The 18,964-nt window shown below is 40.1% G+C and overlaps 1 protein-coding gene across 15 annotated transcripts in view; it reads right to left on the bottom strand.

Annotated features, from left to right (window-relative positions):
- The window catches only part of TENM3 (teneurin transmembrane protein 3), a 1,046,942-nt gene that overhangs the window by 460,877 nt on the left and 567,101 nt on the right, over positions 1 to 18,964 (bottom strand). For 14 of the 15 annotated variants that reach the window (XM_008000348.3, XM_073017739.1, XM_073017738.1 and 11 more), the window contains one exon: positions 8,606 to 8,912. In XM_008000348.3, coding sequence (XP_007998539.3) covers positions 8,606 to 8,837 — 232 coding nt within the window. In that variant the 5' untranslated portion in view covers positions 8,838 to 8,912. Of the gene's footprint in view, positions 1 to 8,605; positions 8,913 to 18,964 lie in introns of those variants that run through there. The other variant, XM_073017749.1, reaches the window with a different exon arrangement.

Genomic DNA, 18,964 nt, shown 5'->3' with positions numbered 1-18,964 from the left:
TTTTTAGGATCTCTTCTTATTTTTGTTCTCATTATTTCTTAATCAGGATCACAGGTGCTTTCTATTTCATTAGCCTTTTTAAAGACTTAGCTGTTTTGTTTGCTTTAAATGTCAGCTATATCTTATGTACCTCTTTCTACTTCCTCTGATTTATTTTCCAGACATTGTACTCTATTCATTTCTTTCTTTTGTTTTTTTTCTTTTTTTGAGATGGAGTCTTGCTGTGTCGCCCAGGCTGGAGTGCAGTGGTGCGATCTCAGCTCACTGCAACCTCCACCTCCCAGGTTCAAGCAATTCTCTTGCCTCAGCCTCCCGAATAGCTGGGATTACAGGCACGCACCACCACGCACAGCTAGTTTTTGTATTTTTAGTAGAGACAGGGTTTCTCCATGTTGGCCAGGCTGGTCTCGAACTCCTAACCTCAGCTGATTCGCCCACCTCAGCCTCCCAAAGTGCTGGGATTACAGGTGTGAGCCACTGTGCCCAGCCTGAACTCCATTTCTTAAATGTATAGTACATTCCTATTTTGTTGGTCTTTGTTCTTGATTGCTTCACAATGTTTTTCCTATGATATGACTTTCAGTGTCTCCCATACATTTTGGAAGTAGACTTTTCACTGCTCTTGATTGCTTTTTATCGTAGTCAAGGGACATCATAATCCAAGGGGCAAAAGTGTTTTTCTTCATTTATATTTTTGTTATTTATTTCTAATTTTACTACATTTTATGATAAAATGTTTTGGCTTATAAAAGCTATTTTCTGAATTTTTTATGTTTTTTTTTGTGGCCAAACACATAATCAGTTTCTGCTACTATGCCATAGAAATATAAAAAATTGTATCATTTCTATCTGACAGTTGTAAATTTCTGTATATATACCTTGGTTAAAATTTTTGATTAATATTATATGATTGCGGTCTTATTTTTGTCTTTTAGATCTGCCTGATTCTGAAGGAAGTTAATCAAAATATCTCACCATTAACGTGTTTTAACAATCTTTCTTTTTAAATAGTTTTTGCTTATAAATTTAGCTACTATATTATTGTTTAATGTATGCATTTTAACAATGTTCTTCTTCTGCACAGTATGCCTTTTATCACTTACCCAATGGTCCTTTTTATCCTGTTGAGAGTTTTTAGTCTTAAATTCCATCTTTCCTGAGATTAATACTGCCATTCCTCCTTTCTTTTTGTTTGTATTCACTTAATGTATCTTTATTTTCAACAATTTTCTTTACCATTTTAAGTGTACGTCTTATAAACACCAATAACTTTTATAAACCAAATGAGTAGTTCATGTCAAAATGCAGTACATTTATTTATTTTATTTTTTGGAGACAGAGTCTTGCTCTGTCGCCCAGGCTGGAGTGCAGTGGCATTGACCTTGGCTCACCACAACCTCCATCTCATGGGTTCAGGCGAGTCTTGTGCCTTAGCCTCCTGAGTAGCTGGGACCACACGCCCCTGCCACCACACCTGGCTAATACTTGTATTTTTAGTAGAGACCGGGTTTCTGTATGTTAGCCAGGCTGGTCTTGTACTCCCAGCCTCAAGTGATCCATCCACCTCGGCATCCCAAAGTGCTGGGATTACAGGCGTGAACCACCACACCCGGCCAAAATACAGTATATTTAAATTTTAGGTAATAGGTAATAGAGTAGATTTGACTCCTTTCATCTTGTTTTTTGATTATTCATGATTTTTCGTTTCCTTTTCTTCCTTGGAGCTGCTTTTGCTAAATTGGTCAGATCGCTACTCAGTCCCTTTCCTCACTGCTAATTAGGTGGGTCTATCGTCCTCTTTTCATTGTATTAATGATTACCTTCCCACTCCCGACATTCATATTCAAATATATGTTTCTCATTGTCATAGGAATGCAAGATAGCAATTATTTCCCTCCACTAAAGCTCTGTTTCGTAACTGTTTCCCCACTCTCCCTCTTCAGATGAGATGAGAATTTGGAACACTTTTACTTTTCTACTTTCCTCCAACTACTGGATTTTGCTGAGATAGGTAAATGCTTTTAGTTCCAGCCTTCTGTTAAGGTTTCTCGTGTAGTGCTTCTGACACATTTCCGGTTGCTCTGTCATCATCGTTTGAGATTTAACTATATACACCGTAGAGCTGCTTTCTCATCATTGTCTCCTCTTTGGAGGTCATGATGCTGATTCAGTTGCTATTTCTTCCTGAGTACTTCCTTAGATGGTGTATGTACGTTGTTGACATGGTCTCTGAATCCCAGCATTACCTCAGTATCTTTCATTTACTCTGAGGGATAAATGCTATTGACGGGGTTCAGGACATGCTACCCGAAACATGGCATCTTGGCATTTGAGAAAACAGCAGAAGCAGGAAGGCCACCCTCACTTTCCCCTTGCCCTTCTCCCCTGAAGGAAGACGTAAGATCCTCATCCAAGAGCTGCCCTCCCTATATGAGGAGGAAGGAACATCCATATCTCTGAAGACACAAGGACACAGAGAAGAATCTGAACAAATGGGCCTTGCCCAGTTCCTCCCAGTTTATCATCATTCACCCCCTGTGTCCAATCATACTTCTCTGTGACTGTCCACTCTTCATCCAAACTTGCACAAAAATACACAAGTTTACCCATTTCTTTCGGCATTCATTTCCTTATGAAGGGTCTTGTGTCACCGAAAACTTACGTTAAATGAATTTGTGTGCATTTCTCTTGTTAAGCTATCTTTCATTATAGGGGCCTTAGTCATGAACCTAGTGACGCATGGGAAAAGAAATCTTTCCTCCCCTACAGTATCTTCTCAGCAGATAAGATCTCTGGGTTGCATTTTTTTTTTTCCTCTCAGTAGGTGTTATTCCACTGTTTTCAAGCTTTTGTTGTTGCAGATGAGAAATTCATTATTGGTGTCATTTATTTTTAGTAAGTAAAAACAAGTAACCTGCCTTTTCTCTGTGGAACCTTGTAAACTCTCTTTATCCTTGAAGTTAAAGAATTTTTCTAGAATGTGCTTCGGTTTGTGTGTGTGCATGTGCATTGTCTTCTTATCTGAAATTCTCTTTTCTGTTTTGAGTTGTTTCTTCTACCTGGTCTTCAAAACCAGTAACCTCTCTTCTTCAACTAATCTGTTGTCATTTTTAGTTTGTAAATTATGATTGTAATTTTTTTCTCCAGCATTTGGTGGCCATTGTTTGTTTTGTTGTTGTTGCTTTTTTGTTGTTACTGTTCCGGGATTTCTGCACATGCTTTAGTTACGATGTTTTATTTTGGTTATTTTGGTTCAGGTTGTCTTATCTCCATTGTTCATTTTCATTATAAGCTTCTTAATCTATTTCTTTTGCATCTTATTGCACTTCCTGCATGCTGGGTGCCATTAAATTTGTTGTTTTCCTGAGGGGCTTTAAGAAAGAGTGGGAAATCCTGTTAAATTCCTGGAATGAACATCTCTACTGTTTGGTTTTCTCAGATGGCACTCTCACCATATCAGACGGAGAAATGCATCTGTCCAGGCTTCCCCAGCTCCTGACGGCCCAAGGAAACCAGCTGCTCCCACAAGGCAACATTTGCCCAAGCGGAGGCCATGGGAGGGGCAGGCCAGTCTCTCTCTGGAACCACCAGGCCACAGCATTCTTCTTGACCTTCATATTAGGGCTTCAACCCATTCCACGCTCTCATCTGGCACAAAGCAGAAAGCACCTGCACCAGCTTGGTCCTTCAGGATCCTGACAGAGGCGCACATCTCATGTGTACCCTCGATCACTGCTCAGCTCACAGGAGGCAGGGAGTCCGCTGGCAGATGAGTGGATGAGCCCTATTCCAGCCACCATCATGCCAGAATCCAAGACACATATTTACAGGAACATTCAGACTGCTCCTCTAACGTCCTTTTGTTTCCTCACAAGGGCTATCCTTGGTAAGGGGCAGGTCTAGCATCTGGAATGTTTGCATTTAAGATGGGCTAGCACTCAGGATGCAGCCCATAAGGGAGGTCCAGCAGTGGGGAATCAGAGCTTGTGGGATCAATTTCCCTCTTCTCTTTCCTTCCTCTTCCCAGTGGAATCCCCCAAACTACACTTGAACTGGCCTTGAACCAGAAAGGGCAGGAGGTGAGCAGAAGCCATGCTTCTGGGGGCTGGGGGTGCTCAGCATTACTGATGAAGGTAAGAATGAAGAGCTGGCATGGCCCAAAGAGGGGAGTTTCTGCGAGTGGGGCCACGCTGTCAGCAAAGGCCAGAGATGAGGCACACTTAGAAATCAATCGGTGCCTGTTGTTGTCAATCTGCCTTCCTCCTTCCCTTCCCTTCTTTGCAAATTTATTTTGTTTTAATTTCAGTAATGTATAAATATAGACATCATGGTGTTTTTCAAATTTAAAAACAGAGTCCTGGCTGGGTGCAGTGGCTCACGCCCATAATCCTGCACTTTGGGAGGCCTAGGTAGGCGAATCACCGGAGGTCAGGAGTTTGAGACCAGCCTGGCCAACATGGCGAAGCCTCATCTCTACTAAAAACACAAAAATTAGCTGGGCATAGTGGCAGGTGCCTGTAATCCCAGCTACTTGGGAAGTTGAGGCAGGAGAATTGCTTGAACCCTGGAGGCAGAGGTTGCAGTGAGCTGAGATCATGCCATTTCACTCCAGCCTGGGAAACAAGTGAGATTCCGTCTCAAAACAAAAACAAAAACAAAAACAAAAAATCAGAATCCTTCCTCTCCATTGCCATTCTACAAATAAAGAATAAATGGTATTCTTCACAAGTTAAAATTCTTAAATTCACAACCCCAACACTGATTACTGACTAACTCTTATACAAATTGGGTTAGGGCCCCAAAGTGGTTCTTTTCAGGCTTATGACTCAGTGGAACAAATGTATTCTTCCTTCCAGACATCATCTCTTTTCAAGGTTCACCCTCACGGGCCGTGTTCCTTGTTGGAATTGATAAGTGTTTGGTCAAGAATACTACAGGCAATGTGCATAGCCCAGAGAGCTGCAGCAGAGAAAAAATGTTCTTTTATTTTACCACTTCTCCAAAAGCTGTGGGATGATCCTATGCAGCTGTTTCATAAGAAATTTGTCTGAGACCTGATGGGATAACTTTTCTTCAAAGATTAATAAAAGAAAATAGCATTCAAGAATGCAAAACAAGCCATTGTTACCCTAACCTCATCCTCACCTACAGCAAGCTCCACAGCTGTTCAAAGAGCAACTATTTCCATCACCAACAAACGACATGAAGAGATTTAAAAAGAGAAAGAGATCTATGTGAGATCCCGTCAAATTACACAATAACTGTGAAGATGAAATGATCCCCAGCATTACACTATCTAAATATAACATGTAATTAACAGTAGTCACCTGCCAGTCAGTAAGACCATACAAAACCATTCAAATCAAGTTTGATAATTAGACATAAAATTGGTCAATTAGAAATGTAAAAACATCATATTTCTCGATTTGAATTCTCCATATCATTGCACCAACAGAATCCCTGCTTGTCCCTTTCTCCAGCTGAAGCCGCATTTCCCTGTGTCATTCAAGGAGTAAATGGATATAGGACTGATCGGCCGTTTTAAAACTCCATGGACAAAAAAAGCGAAATTAGCATGACTCTTTGGAATTGTTTCAAAGATATTTGGCTACTATGAATATTTTTCATCTTTCATTTTTATTACCTATATGATGTCAGCAGCTGTGGCAGGAAGCATATTTTGTCAATTAAATAATTAATCCCATAGCATCATAGTCCATAAGGAAAAATTGACATTTGTCAGGTTCAAAGACAATGAAAGCCTAGAAGGATTTCACATTATGCTTACTCAAGAAAAACATGATCTGATAGCAGACTTCCCTTACTCATTTCTCTCCTACACCTGCCACTCCCACCACAAATACTCCCCACATCAAACCACAGGAAGGAGACAGTATCTGCAATGCCACCCTCACGCTCATCCTCTTTCACCCAATTACAAAATCATATCAATTTTATTTCCTAAATATGCCTGCAGTTTCCGCACACCTCACTATCTACACCATGAACATTTTAATTCAAAATTGACTAAAACGGGCTGGGCGTGGTGGCTCACACCTGTTATCTCAGCACGCAGGGAGGCCCAAGTAAGAGGCTACTTGAGGCCGGGAGTTTTGAGACTAGTCTGAGAAACAAGCGAGAGCCTGTCTCTATTAAAACAAAATGTCTTTAAAATTAGCCAGGCATGGTGTGGTGTGCACTTATGATTCCAGCTACTCAGGGGGCTGAGGCAGGAGGATTTTTTGAGCCCGGGAGCTGTAGGCTGCAGTGAGCTACGACTGCCCCACTGCAGTTCGGCTTGGGCAACAGACTGAGACCTTGTCACTAAATAAATAAATAATAATAATAATACACTTAAAAAATTGATTCCAATAAACCAAAGGCTGATTTTTACTGAGTTGCCTGTTTTTCACTGTGGCAGCTGAACAGAGATTAGAAGCCAGGCCAGAGTTAGGCAAGCTTGGGCTCAAGTTCCAGCTGAATTTCAGGAGCCATGGGATCTCCAGCCTCTCCAAACCTCGTACGTCTCAACCTGTGAAAAGACTATGCTACCAGGACCCACCTTACCAGGGGGCCGCACACACCTGCCTAGGGCGCTGACCAGCACGTAGGCAGCATTAGCTGTAACTAGCAGTCCATCCCATCTATGTTTCTACAAAGTTTGGATTCACACATGTCAAGTGACCTGCAGTGCCATCACACACCGTGTGTGCGCTTCTCCATTCACTTCTGCTCTCCAGCAAGGCCTCCCTGGCCGCCTGGCACACTTTCTCTTTCCTCTGCCCCTTCGTATTCTGCAGTCCTTGGCTTGGAAGGAGTGAGGAATAACACTATTTGGCCCCCTAAGAACTTCCATTTCAGGGCTTCTACAAATGCTACCCCCAGGTTGTCAACAACAGTCTGCGCTGGATTAAGGCTGTCTAGGAGGAGAACAGTTCCGTGTGCTATTTTTAACCTGTGTAGGCATCATCTGTGCTGCCAAAAAGAAATGCTTGCCTGGGGTGGAGATGACCCCCAAACGCAGCCACATGTGCTGCTGTTTCCTTCGAATAATATTCCACAGTGTGGAGTTTGGGGTTTTTATCTTTTCTTTTATTATTATTATTATTATTATTATTATTATTATTATTTTTGTTTTCCAACAGGGCACTAAAGAGTTATTTTTGTTACAAAAAGCAAGACTTTATATTCGGTCCAGATCGTACGCATTTCTACACCACTTACTATTTTTTAAATTGTTGAAAAAATGTACACTGATCATCTATTTCAGCTGGGCAGATAATATGAAAAAATGGGTTTCAAATGACAATACAGTGTACAAGCAACTAACAGTATGTACCTCAAATATGTGTTGTATCTCCCCTGAAAAACCGATGAAAAATTTTAAGCTATTTTGTCCCTTTTCATAAAATTTGATACCAGTAATTAGTAAGGCATGCTTTAGGGTATAAAAATCTCTCCTTAGCAAATCAAATGAGTTTTCTTTGATGTAAACTGGCCTGGGTGAGTGAACACTGTTTCAATCTAGTTAGAATGGCTCTTTGCACAATGCAGGGAAGAAAAGAACCATGGAAAATTTTCAAACTTTTGAACAATTTATTGCATTATTACTTTTTCTTCAATGTGTTCCTGCCCAATATCAAACTGTTAGTCACACTGTCTGTACGGTGATTGGAAAAGAATGAATATATTCTTTATTATTAAAGTTTAATTTATTTTTCCTCATTTCCAGATTAAATTAGCTAAGGGATGCTAAGTTATGTGTAAATTATACTGCACATTAGAAATGTAAGAGGATTTTATTTTTATTAATCTTGCCCACATCTCAAGACTGTATTAGAAGAAACAAAATATAACTACGTATGTCTAATAAAAATAACCTACTGTTTTAAGAGTGGAAGTGGGTAGGTTTAGGATAGTGAAGTAAAGTTACAGGAGTCATGATTCCACTGGGAGCATCCTCAGGCCAAAACCAGTGTAAAAATGTTCCACAGACATACGCGAATGAGCAAACTCTAGTGGATTATATGGTGGGAAACCAGGAAGTGTTAAGGTATAAACTTAATTTACTGGGTTGCCTGGGAGAAAGACAATGGGAGCTTTCTGTGGCAGGCTCTTGTGTGAATCAGACAGAGGCAAACAGCAGGGCTGCTCGGGTGCTGAGATGATCTGGGATAATAAGCCACACTTTCTTGTGAGGGAAAAGTGGATTCCTTCACCAGCAGCTCCTGTTCTCCTTGTACCGGTTCTAACCACAGACACAATGGCTGTGAGCACATTCATTCAACTAAAAGGGAGCCCCAGAGACTGGAGTTTCAAGTTTACACAAGTTTGCACAAACGCTTGGACCATATGCAGAATCATAAACCTCACGTATAGCAGATGAGGCTTTGGAATTCTCCATGTGTCAGTGCCTGTGCCTGGGGGGCCAATGTGCCCATTGGCGGCTTTCTACCTCTCCTCTGGAATACTGTGTGATCCTCTAATATCTCAAAATCACAATCAGCAGATGGAACACCAAAGTCAGAAAACAGACATGTCACCTTGACACCTAGGAGTTAGCAACATGTGAGCATTGCCTGATTTTACTAGGACAGTTACCCACCTTGTCTAGTGAACTCGTCTGCTTCTCTGTGAACCAAATCCTTCACTCTGTTGCCATAAAGCAGACGCGAGGAATCATGATCAAAAGCTTTCAGTGTCTCGCTGGAGCTGTAGGACTTCTGTGTGGGTACCCGACACTCCTCATTGTCTGCGGAGGAATTGGTGTAGCGCCGTTCTTTCTCTCGTCTGCTCTTGGTCAGGGAGCAATAAGGCCTGCGTTCTTTCACATCCATACTTCATTCCTTCTGTGTACACATCAGTCCCGCTGGTGACAACTTAGGCTCAGGGTTCAAGTCTCATTGGCCTCTCTGTAAAGATACAAGGTTTGCATGATGTCAGCATGACGTCCACCTAAAAACTGGCTACTCTCTACCCTTCTCGATCTGGGATGGTAGGAAACAATAGTATTGCTTACCTAGGAAACTTGCTTTCAACAAGAAATTCGTATTTCTGAAATTAGTGTAAACTATTTTGTATCACCAAGAGGTAAAGCACGCTTTCTGCTGGTGAGGGCTATGAGTGTTTACTGAAGCTACTGTATCTGATTTTCCCCACTAATACAAAAAATAATTGTAAGCTCACCCTCAAATTTCACTACAGAAGCCAGCTAAAAATTGGCTTCAATAGTTTGTTAAATTTTCCACAATGGAAAAGTTAGAATGACTTTTTCTCTTTATAGCATTTCTCCGTTCAAAATAAATTCCCTTTCTTTTTCTTATAAACGTACACTATTTTTTTCTTTTTCAATGTATTTTAAAAAGCAGGAGCAAATTGGGAAATTCTTGCTACTGAACCTTTTTTTTTAAATATATCTTACAAAGACTCTTTCTTCAGAGGGCACAATTTTCACGTTTTAAGAACTCAAATGTCTTGAATTGTGGAAAAAGCTGATCCTCCTCCCACACCAGTCTGCTTAAAATGCATTTTCCTCTCTAGCAAAAGAATTTAATCAGCACTATCCTGATATTTAAGGTAATCAAGTGGCTAATTTGATGGGGGGAGTTTCCTGCAACTTCACGAATAAGGAAGTCAAATGGTGTTTCTCTGCTTAAAAACTCTCTATTTCCTGAATTTGCTGAACTGACAGTGGAAAGGGTGGGTGGAAAAGGTCTGAGGCAAAAGACTGGGGCCTTCAAGAGGTAGAGTGGCCCAGGACTAATCTGCATTTCAAACGGTGCTCCTTTGTCTTTATTCCTTCTTCTTTTGTCTCTCCTTTTAATCTGAAGGACGCTGAAGGCTTTATCTTCAGCCCTTAGTGTTTTCTTCCCACCCCACTAAATTCACTTTTTCCTAAATTCACTTTTTCTTTGAGTGATTCCACAGTCAACTTGAAATCAATGGTTCCCAGCTGGCCCCAGGCCTTCTCCTTGGTTCCTGTAGTATCCTTCGGACTGACTGCTGTTGAGATAGTAGTTTCTTCACCTCCAAAAAAAGTGAGTCCCTCTCTCAAAGAATCAGCGTCTCTGGTCTCGGTCTCAGTCTCTCTGTCTCTGTCTGTCTCTTTCTCTCTCTCTCCCCCACTCTCTCCAGCATGCACTGTCAGCATACACACCACACAGCTCATTAATGTGCTTCCAACTTGGAGCCTTGTGGCTGACTCTCTCCCATGTCAACTCAGCTTATTCTGGAGTTGTCAACAATTCTTGGTCCTTTCTGTTGTAACATTACAAATGTACCCCTCATTTTCAAAGTTTTGCCTTCCATCAGCTACAAGACGAGTGGCAAGACGCCCTGGGCTGGAATAACCACAGAGTTCCAGAGCCCAGACCTGGGAAGGTTTGGAGTATTCCTCCCTGCTATGTCTTCAACCAAATCATACCCTCCTCTCTCCATGTTGCCAATGAAGGGTTCCCTTGTGGGGTTCCATATTTCTCTGCTTCCAAATATGGATATTGCTACCAAATACCGAGCTGTTCAAAGTAGTTGCTAACATTTTAGTTTAGTCTTGGAATATATCTTGATTTCTCTACCTTTGTCTTCTTTTCCATGAATGTGACTTTTATTTTAAAAAATGATTTTTCACTGACCCCTCTGATTCATTACTCCATTATTATATTTACAAATTCTTTCAATAGCTTCTAAGAGAAACTGAATTTCTCATATTGTACCTTTCCTTTCAATCTTAAATTGAAATAATAAACATTTTCAAGGTATGTTGACAGATTATTTTTATACAAAAGGATTAAAACAACTTACCAATTCACTCTTTTTATTCCAACAAAGAGAAGTATTTTTTAACTTAATTTTTTTTTAATTAATTTATTTTTTTTTTTAGGAAGGAGTCTCGCTCTGTTGCCCAGGCTACAGTGTAGTGGCGCGTTACTGCAACCTCTGCCTCCCAGGTTCAAGTGATTCTCCTGCCTTAGCCTCCCAAGTAACTGGAACTACAGGAGCTCACCACCACATCCAGCTACTTTTCTGTATTTTTAATAGAGACGGGGTTTCACCAGGTTAGCCAGGATGGCCTCCATCTCCTGGCCTCGTGATCTACCCACTTCTGCCTCCCAAAGCGCTGGGATTACAGGCGTGAGCCACCGCTCCCAGCCAAGAGATTTTATTTTATTATTATTATTATTTTGAGACAGAGTCTTGCTCTGTTGCCCAGGCTGGAGTGCAGTGGCACAATCTCAGTTCGCTGCAACCTTTGCCTCCCAGGTTCAAGCAATTCTCCTGCCTCAGCCTCCCGAGTAGCTGGAATTACAGGCAAGCACCACCACACCCAGCTAATTTTTGTATTTTCAGTAGAGATGGGGTTTCACAATGTTGGTGAGGCTGGTCTAGAACTCCTGACCTCAGGTGATCCACCTGCCTCGGCCTTTCAAAGTGCTGGGATTACAGGCGTAAGCCACTGTGCCGAGAAGTTATTTCAGATGAATATTTACTGGATGACTACTCTGTGTTAGGCTATCTTCTAGGTGCTGAGGACAAAGAGTGGATAAATGTTCCCGTCCTTATGAGGCATACATTTAGTCAGGGAAACAGGTACATTCTTTCTAACAGAGTGAATACATATGTCTAAGTTCCAGGGAAATTTTGTTTCCAAATCGTCTTGATCTTTTTGGAGGGAAGGCCCTATAGACCGAAAACTAAATGATCATTAAAAAGCTTTTCATTGATCAGAAAAATATAAATCGAGCATTTTTAGTAATAAAGATTCGGGATTTGAAGTCATTATAAAAGTTTCATTTCTTGCCCTAAATTGACATCTATTTTAAAATAAGTGTTGCTATATATACACATATGTATGCATTTTGGTACTTTAAAACTGAACTGATTGAAGCAAGGGGAAATTGTTTTCTGCTCTGCTGCTGTTTTGCTTCCATTAGTTGGACCAGGTATTGACTGGCAAATTCTGCCAGCCAAATCGGATCCACCACCTGTTTTTGTAAATAAAGTTTTTCTGGAACACAGCCCTTGCATTTGTTGACGTATTGTCCTTGGCCATTTTCATGCTACAAAGACAGAGCTGAGTGGCTGCAACAGGACTGCAGTGGTTTGAATTGCATCTCCCGTCTCCCGAAAAGATAAATCTTAACTGAAATCTTAACTCCCAGTGTCTGCCACTGTGATCTTACTCGAAAATGGAGTTTTACTTTTATTTCTGCGGATGTAATAAGGTTACGATGAGGTCATACTGGATTAGGGAGGGCCCTAAACGCAATGACTGGTGTCTTTATGAGAGACGGGAGAGGAAAATTTGGATACAGGCACACGCAGACACATAGGAAGGAAGGCCAGGCGAAGACAGAGGCAGAGATGAGAGCAATGGCGCTGCCAGCCAAGGAGCACGAATGGCCGCCAGTAACAAACGGAAGTCAGAAGAGAGGCGCGGAGCAGATCCTTCTCTGGACAGCAGAGGTGTGGCCTTTGACTTCACACTTTTGACCTCCAGAACTGAGAGATTAACTTCCTGTTGTTTTAAGCCACCAGGGCTGTGGTCATTTGTCACTGCAGCCACAGGAAACGAACACAGAGACCTGATGGCCTGCAAAGTCTAAACTATTTGCTATCTGGTCCTTTAGAGAAAACAGTGTGTAAACCTCTGAGTTAAACCATCCATCTTTCCATTCCCTTTGTCTGTTTGGATTTTTTTTTTTTTTTTTTTTTGTAAAGATGGAGTTTCACTCTTTCACCCAGGCTGGAGTGCACTGGTGCAATCTTGCTCACTGCAACCTCTGCCTCCCTGGTTCAAGTGATTCTCCCACCTCAGCCTCCCAAATAGCTGGGATTACAGGCGCGTGCCACCACACCCAGCTAATTTGTGTATTTTTAGTAGAGATGGGGTTTCACCATGTTGGCCAGGCTTGTCTCAAACTCCTGACATCACGTGATCTGCCCGCCTTGGCCTCCCAAAGTGTTGGGATTCACAGGCGTGAGCTGCAGCGTCTGGCCCCATTTGGATCTTTAAGGGCAAAAAGTATTCTCTCTACTGTATCATTTTCATGATACCATTTTATAATCTTGCAAATTAGATAATCAGTATGCTCTTTAACATAGTAATCACAATTAAAGATGCAACTTTGTGGTAATATTTCTAAAGTTTATAAATCAATACCAACTAAATGTTAATACCTAGTAATGGAAAGATGATTTTAGGTATTCTTAAGCTTTCTAAAACATCTCTAGCATCAAATATCTGAGTTTTCTTTATTTGTGAAACAATTCTCCAGTGCCACAATACATCAAGATGTAGTATTTTATTATGCTGTCAAAGATCGAGGCAATTTGATCTTAGACTGTAAACAATAAAAAGTCCCTTTGTATCTCTCTTTTCCTTTTTGTACATAGTTCAGACTCTTCGAGGATTTAATCTACACTGTAATATTTGCAACTACTGATATGCTTCATTGATGGAAGTCAATGAGTTCAATATGACTTCAAAGGCAGTTTTCTGTGTTATCTCTTCCACTCAAGGCTGAAGATGAGAAGGTTAAGAAATGCAGCTTAAGTAATGCCAAACTGTTAGAGCGCTTTGATGGTGACTGCACAGTCCTACACAAAGAAGAGGGTTACTGTGCGCATATTCAACAAAAAGCATTTAATGAATATGACATTAGCAGCATCAGTGGGCAAAGCCTTTGAAAAATAAGGAAAGCCATTAGAAAGTTGACAAAAACAAACAAACAAAAAACAAAAAAAACTTTTGATTGGCCAGGCTCAGTGTCTCACGCCTGTAATCCCAGCACTTTGAGAGGCTGAGGTGAGAGGACTGCTTGAGGCCAGGAGTTCAAGACCAGCCTGGGCAACATGGTGAGACCACATCACTACAAAAAATTTAAAAATCAGCTGGGTGTGGTGGCACATGCCTGTAGTTCTAGCCACTCAGGAGGCTGAGACAGGAGGATCGCTTGAGCCCAGGATTTCAAGGCTACAGTGAGCCATGGCCATGCCACTGCACTCCAGCCCAGGCAGCAGAGACTCTGTCTCAAAACAACAAAACAGATAAAAAACTTCTGATTGAACTGGCTACAGCAAATACACAACAATATCAAGCTGATTTGGTTAATTTTCATTAGCTCCTTGAAACGCACCTCAGTTACTAACCATAGCACTCCTCTGGAAATCACAGCTGGGCTTAAAGCAAGTTGGATTACTTGGTTATTTGTTTCTTCCCAACACTCTGAAAGTATGTGAGTGAATGAATGAATGGGCAGGCAATCCCTGCCTTATGGACACCACACTTAGGGTGATCCTATCCTCTCTTTCAGATGTATTATTTAAATATATTTTGAAACTTGGCCAGAGAACTTAACGACATCTTTACATTGTTTTGTAACATGTTCCTAATCCTGACGAAATACTTTTTAATTTTATCTTTAGAAAGTAACTTGATTTTAACTGTAATTTTTGTATCTTTAAAACCCTTGATGTCAATGATTACAATTTATCAAACAACGCTAACATCAATTGTAGTTCCAAAATTCCACAAGGTAGTATGTATCTATGTAGAGACTGAAATATAAACAAATATCCAAACCCGAAAGATTAAATAACCTCTAGATCAAACTCACTCATGCTTCCATTTTTATCTGTTTTCTGTACGAATTACACATCCTTGAATGTTACCTTGGATATCTCTATATAGAGTGTCCTCCTATCTTTATTATAGTTCAGAAAATCTCACGCCCAAAAGAACCAGACTTCAAAGAAACACTAATTTACACCAACACATTTTAGATTAAAGGTCTAAATTATTTGTACAGAGTACCAAAAATTTTTTGCCTTTTTTTACTCACAATTCATATTTTCACTGTTAGTATTTATGATTTATTACCAGTTACGTTAATTGAACAGTAAATATAACTTTGCATACCATAAGAATTTCAAAGCATTTCCTTTATTGAATAACTAAAATAATTGAGGAAATCAATTGCTTTTGTTCATTTTAGAGAAAATTAGGTTTCCTGAGGCAAATTTATAAATCAAAGAATTGAAATAAGTACAAAAATAAAATCATATTATGGTTTTTTTTTCTGCTAGTGCTAAATTCAAGCATAACTAGAATTTGAGCTTATCGTTTCAAGTAGTAGAACACAAGAGAATCTAACTATCATGTTAGTGGTAAAAAGTTAAAACACATGGCCAGGCATGGTGGCTCATACCTGTAATTCCAGTACTTTAGGAGGCCAAAGCAGGAAGATTGCTTGAGCCCAGGAGTCTGGGACCAGCCTGATGAAACCCTATCTCTACAAAAACCAAACCAAACAAAAACAAAACAAAAAAACAGGCACAGTGGCACATGCCTGTAGCCCCAGCTACTTGGGTGGCTGAGATGGGATGATCTATTGAGCCTAGGATGTGGAGGCTGCAGTGAGCCATGACAGTGCCACTGCACTCCAGCCTAGGAGACAGAGTAAGACCCTGTCTCAAAAAACACCCCACAAAGACTGTGAAAGGAAATATAGGAAAAAGGGAACCTACTATGAACATAAAATGTGAGACTTGTTGGGAAGATTCGGAGACAGAGAAAAATAAATATAATGAACAGTGATTGAGAAGGTTAAAATTGGGCAGGCTGTTTCCTTTACACATGACAGTAAATAAAGACAACTTTTGATAGCAATAATAAATAAGAAGCCACCTTTTGCTTCCAGCCAAGATTGCAGTAATAAGAACTGGATTATCCTGCTATCTAAAACAATAACAACAAAAAGACAAAATATCTGAAACCACAGTTTTCTTTTTTTTTTTGAGACAGAGTCTCACTCTGTCACCCAGGCTGGAGTGCAGTGGCACGATCTCAGCTCACTGCAAGCTGTGCCTTCTGGGTTCATGCCATTCTCCTGCCTTAGCCTCCTGAGTAGCTGGGACTACAGGCGCCCACCACTGCGCCTGGCTAATTTTTTGTATTTTTAGTAGAGATGGGGTTTCACCGTGTTAGCCAGGATGGTCTCGATCTCCTGACCTCGTGATCCACCCGCCTCGGCCTCCCAAAGTGCTGGCATTACAGGCGTGAGCCACCGCGCCCGGCCAAAACCACAGTTTTCAAGCCATTGACATCAGTCAGTGAAAGACAGTGAATCCTGAGAGATGAGAAACAACGAAGCTGTGGTGTGGATCACACTTGCTTACTGCCTTGAAAATTTCCAGACTGTAGCACAGGAAGGGGGGCCCAGGAAGAGACCAGAAGACTCTCTCAATTAGAGGTGAAGCTGAGTCCTGTAGAACAGGTGGTAAGAATTTGCAGGACAAGTTGCTGGAGAAAAGAGAGCCACTTGGAGAAAGAATCTTGAAGCTCTGCAAAGGGTCCCTCTGGGTTGTTCCACAGAGTACTGATCAACACAGGTGTGTGAGGAGACCACTGGAGGGCAGATAATGAATGATATGAAAGGACTATATCAGGGTATCTCAACCTCAGCACTACTCACCTTCTTGAAAGAAAAATTCCTTTTTTGTGAGAGTAGGGGCATTTTGTAGTAGGATGTTGGGCAGTATTCCTAGCCTCTACCCACTGGATGCCAGTCGCACCCCCAGTCATGACAATAAAAAATATTTCTAGTTATTGCCAAATGTCCCCAGGGGCAAAATTTTCCCTCTAAAGGACCACTGAATTATAGGTAAAGTAAGTATACAGGGCTCACAAAAGGCCAAGAATAGTCTTTGTTTCCAGCAGCCAGATTGGGGAAAAAAAAAAATCGTACTTCATTGGGCAAGGTACTCAGAAAGGTCTTGCCTAAGTTGTGGGGAATAATTAGCAGTAAACTAAACACAGTTCTGGTTCTACCTAGCAAAACTTAAAAGCAAAACCAGGAAGGATGTAACTGTTTCCAAGTACCTTAACTGCACAATAGCAAAGCTTAAGAATATTACAGAAATATAAAAATATCCATCATTCAACAAGATAAAATCCATCATGGTTGACATCCAATCAAAAATTACCAGGCATGCAAAGAAGAAGGAAAATAATGAAGTGAAAAATCAATCATCAATCAATTGAAACTACCCAGAAGTGATATTGGTGTAAGAATTCAGAGAGAAGGATATGAAAATAGTTATTATAATTGTATTCCATACAAGCAAAAAATTAGAGACATAGAATATATAAAAAGAAGACTAAAGTCAAACTTCAAGAGAAAAACTTCAATATCTGAGATAAAAAAATATACTGAATAGGATTAATGGAAGATTAGACACTGCAGAAGAGTAGAGAACTCAAAATGGTACTAGAAACTACACAAAATAAAGCACAGAAAAAGAATAAGTGGATAAATAAATAAAACACCAGAAAGATACAGGACTGCTTTAAGAGACTAATATACATGTGGTCAGAATCCCAGAAGAAGAAGACAGACAAAAGTGAACAGAAAAAAATGTGAAGAGATAATAACTGAAGATGTTTCAAAATTGATGAATATTATAAACTTACAGATGCCAGTAGCTCAACAAGCCCCAAACACAAGAAATGTGAACAAAACTACACCAGGGCATTTGGTGTACAGAGAAAATCTTAAAGGCAGACACAGGAAAAAGGCATATCACATACAGAGCTTCTCAAAGGAAATAATGTAAGCAAAATGACAGTAGAGAAACATCTTTAAAGTACTGAAAGAAAAAATAAAACTCAACCTAGAATTTTATATCCCATGAAAATATCTCTCAAAAATGAATGTGAAATAAATACCTTTTTGGACATACAGAAGCTGATTATCAGCAGACTCTCATTACAAAAAATGTAAAGGAAGCCCTTCAGGCAAAATAAAAACAAAATCACATAGAAATATGTACCTACACAAAGGAATAAATAGCACTTGAAAATGGTAAGTATGTGGTTAAGTATGTAAGATATTTTTCTTACTATTTAAATCTCCTTAAAAGATAGACAACTAAGCAATCATCATAGCAGTGTACTATAGCATTTATAACACATGTAAGTAAAATATATCACAATAATAGCATAAAGGAAGGGAGGAAGGGAGAGGACATACAGAAGTACACTATTACAAGGTATGTGAAGTTACCTAATATCACGTCAAGGTAGACAGTGTTATATTAAAGATATATAGTTTAAACCCTAAAGAAGGCACTGAAACAACAAAGCAAATAGTTACAACTAATAGTCACGAAAGGGATAACAGAGTTTTTAAAAATGGAAGCATAAAAATACACAATTAATCAAAAGAAGGTAGTAAAAGGGAAAGTTGAACACAGAAAATATGCTACAAATCAAATGCAAATAGGAAGATGATAGACTTAAACTTTAGGTCAAAAATCACATTAAATGTAAATGGTCTAAAAACTCCACAAAATGCAGAGATTTTCAGATTGGATTTTTTTTTTTTTTTTTTTTGAGACGGTGTCTCGCTCTGTCACCCAGGCTGGAGTGCAGTGACATGGTCTCGGTTCACTGCCAGCTCCACCTCTCAGGTTCACACCATTCTCCTGCCTCAGCCTCCCAAGTAGTGGGGACTACAGGTGCCTGCCACCACGCCTGGCTAATTTTTTGTATTTTTAGTAGGGACAGGGTTTCACCATGTTAACCAGGATGCTTTTGATCTCCTGATCTTGTGATCTGCCTGCCTCGACCTCCCAAAGTGCTGGGATTACAGGTGTGAGCCACCGTGCCTGGCTAGATTGGATTATTTTTAAAGATCCAATTAGGTGCTGTTTCCAAGAAACACACTTAAATAGTTACAAATAGGTTAAAAGCAAATGAATGAAAAAAGAGAATTCTAACTCTATCAATAATCACATTAAATATAAATAATTTACACACACTAATTAAAAGGCAGAGATTGTCACATTGGATGAAAAAGCAAGACAAAACCAGATAGAGGAACACTGTGCAGTGATTCAAAAGAATGCAACTGATCTGTAAGTATAGACCTGAAATTGTGCACAAAGCATAGTGATCATTAATTTC

Source organism: Chlorocebus sabaeus, chromosome 7 (assembly GCF_047675955.1).
Source record: "Chlorocebus sabaeus isolate Y175 chromosome 7, mChlSab1.0.hap1, whole genome shotgun sequence".
Classification (NCBI taxonomy): Eukaryota; Metazoa; Chordata; class Mammalia; order Primates; family Cercopithecidae; genus Chlorocebus; species Chlorocebus sabaeus.
Note: the sequence above shows the minus strand (reverse complement) of the source record. Positions and strands in the feature narration are given on the sequence as shown.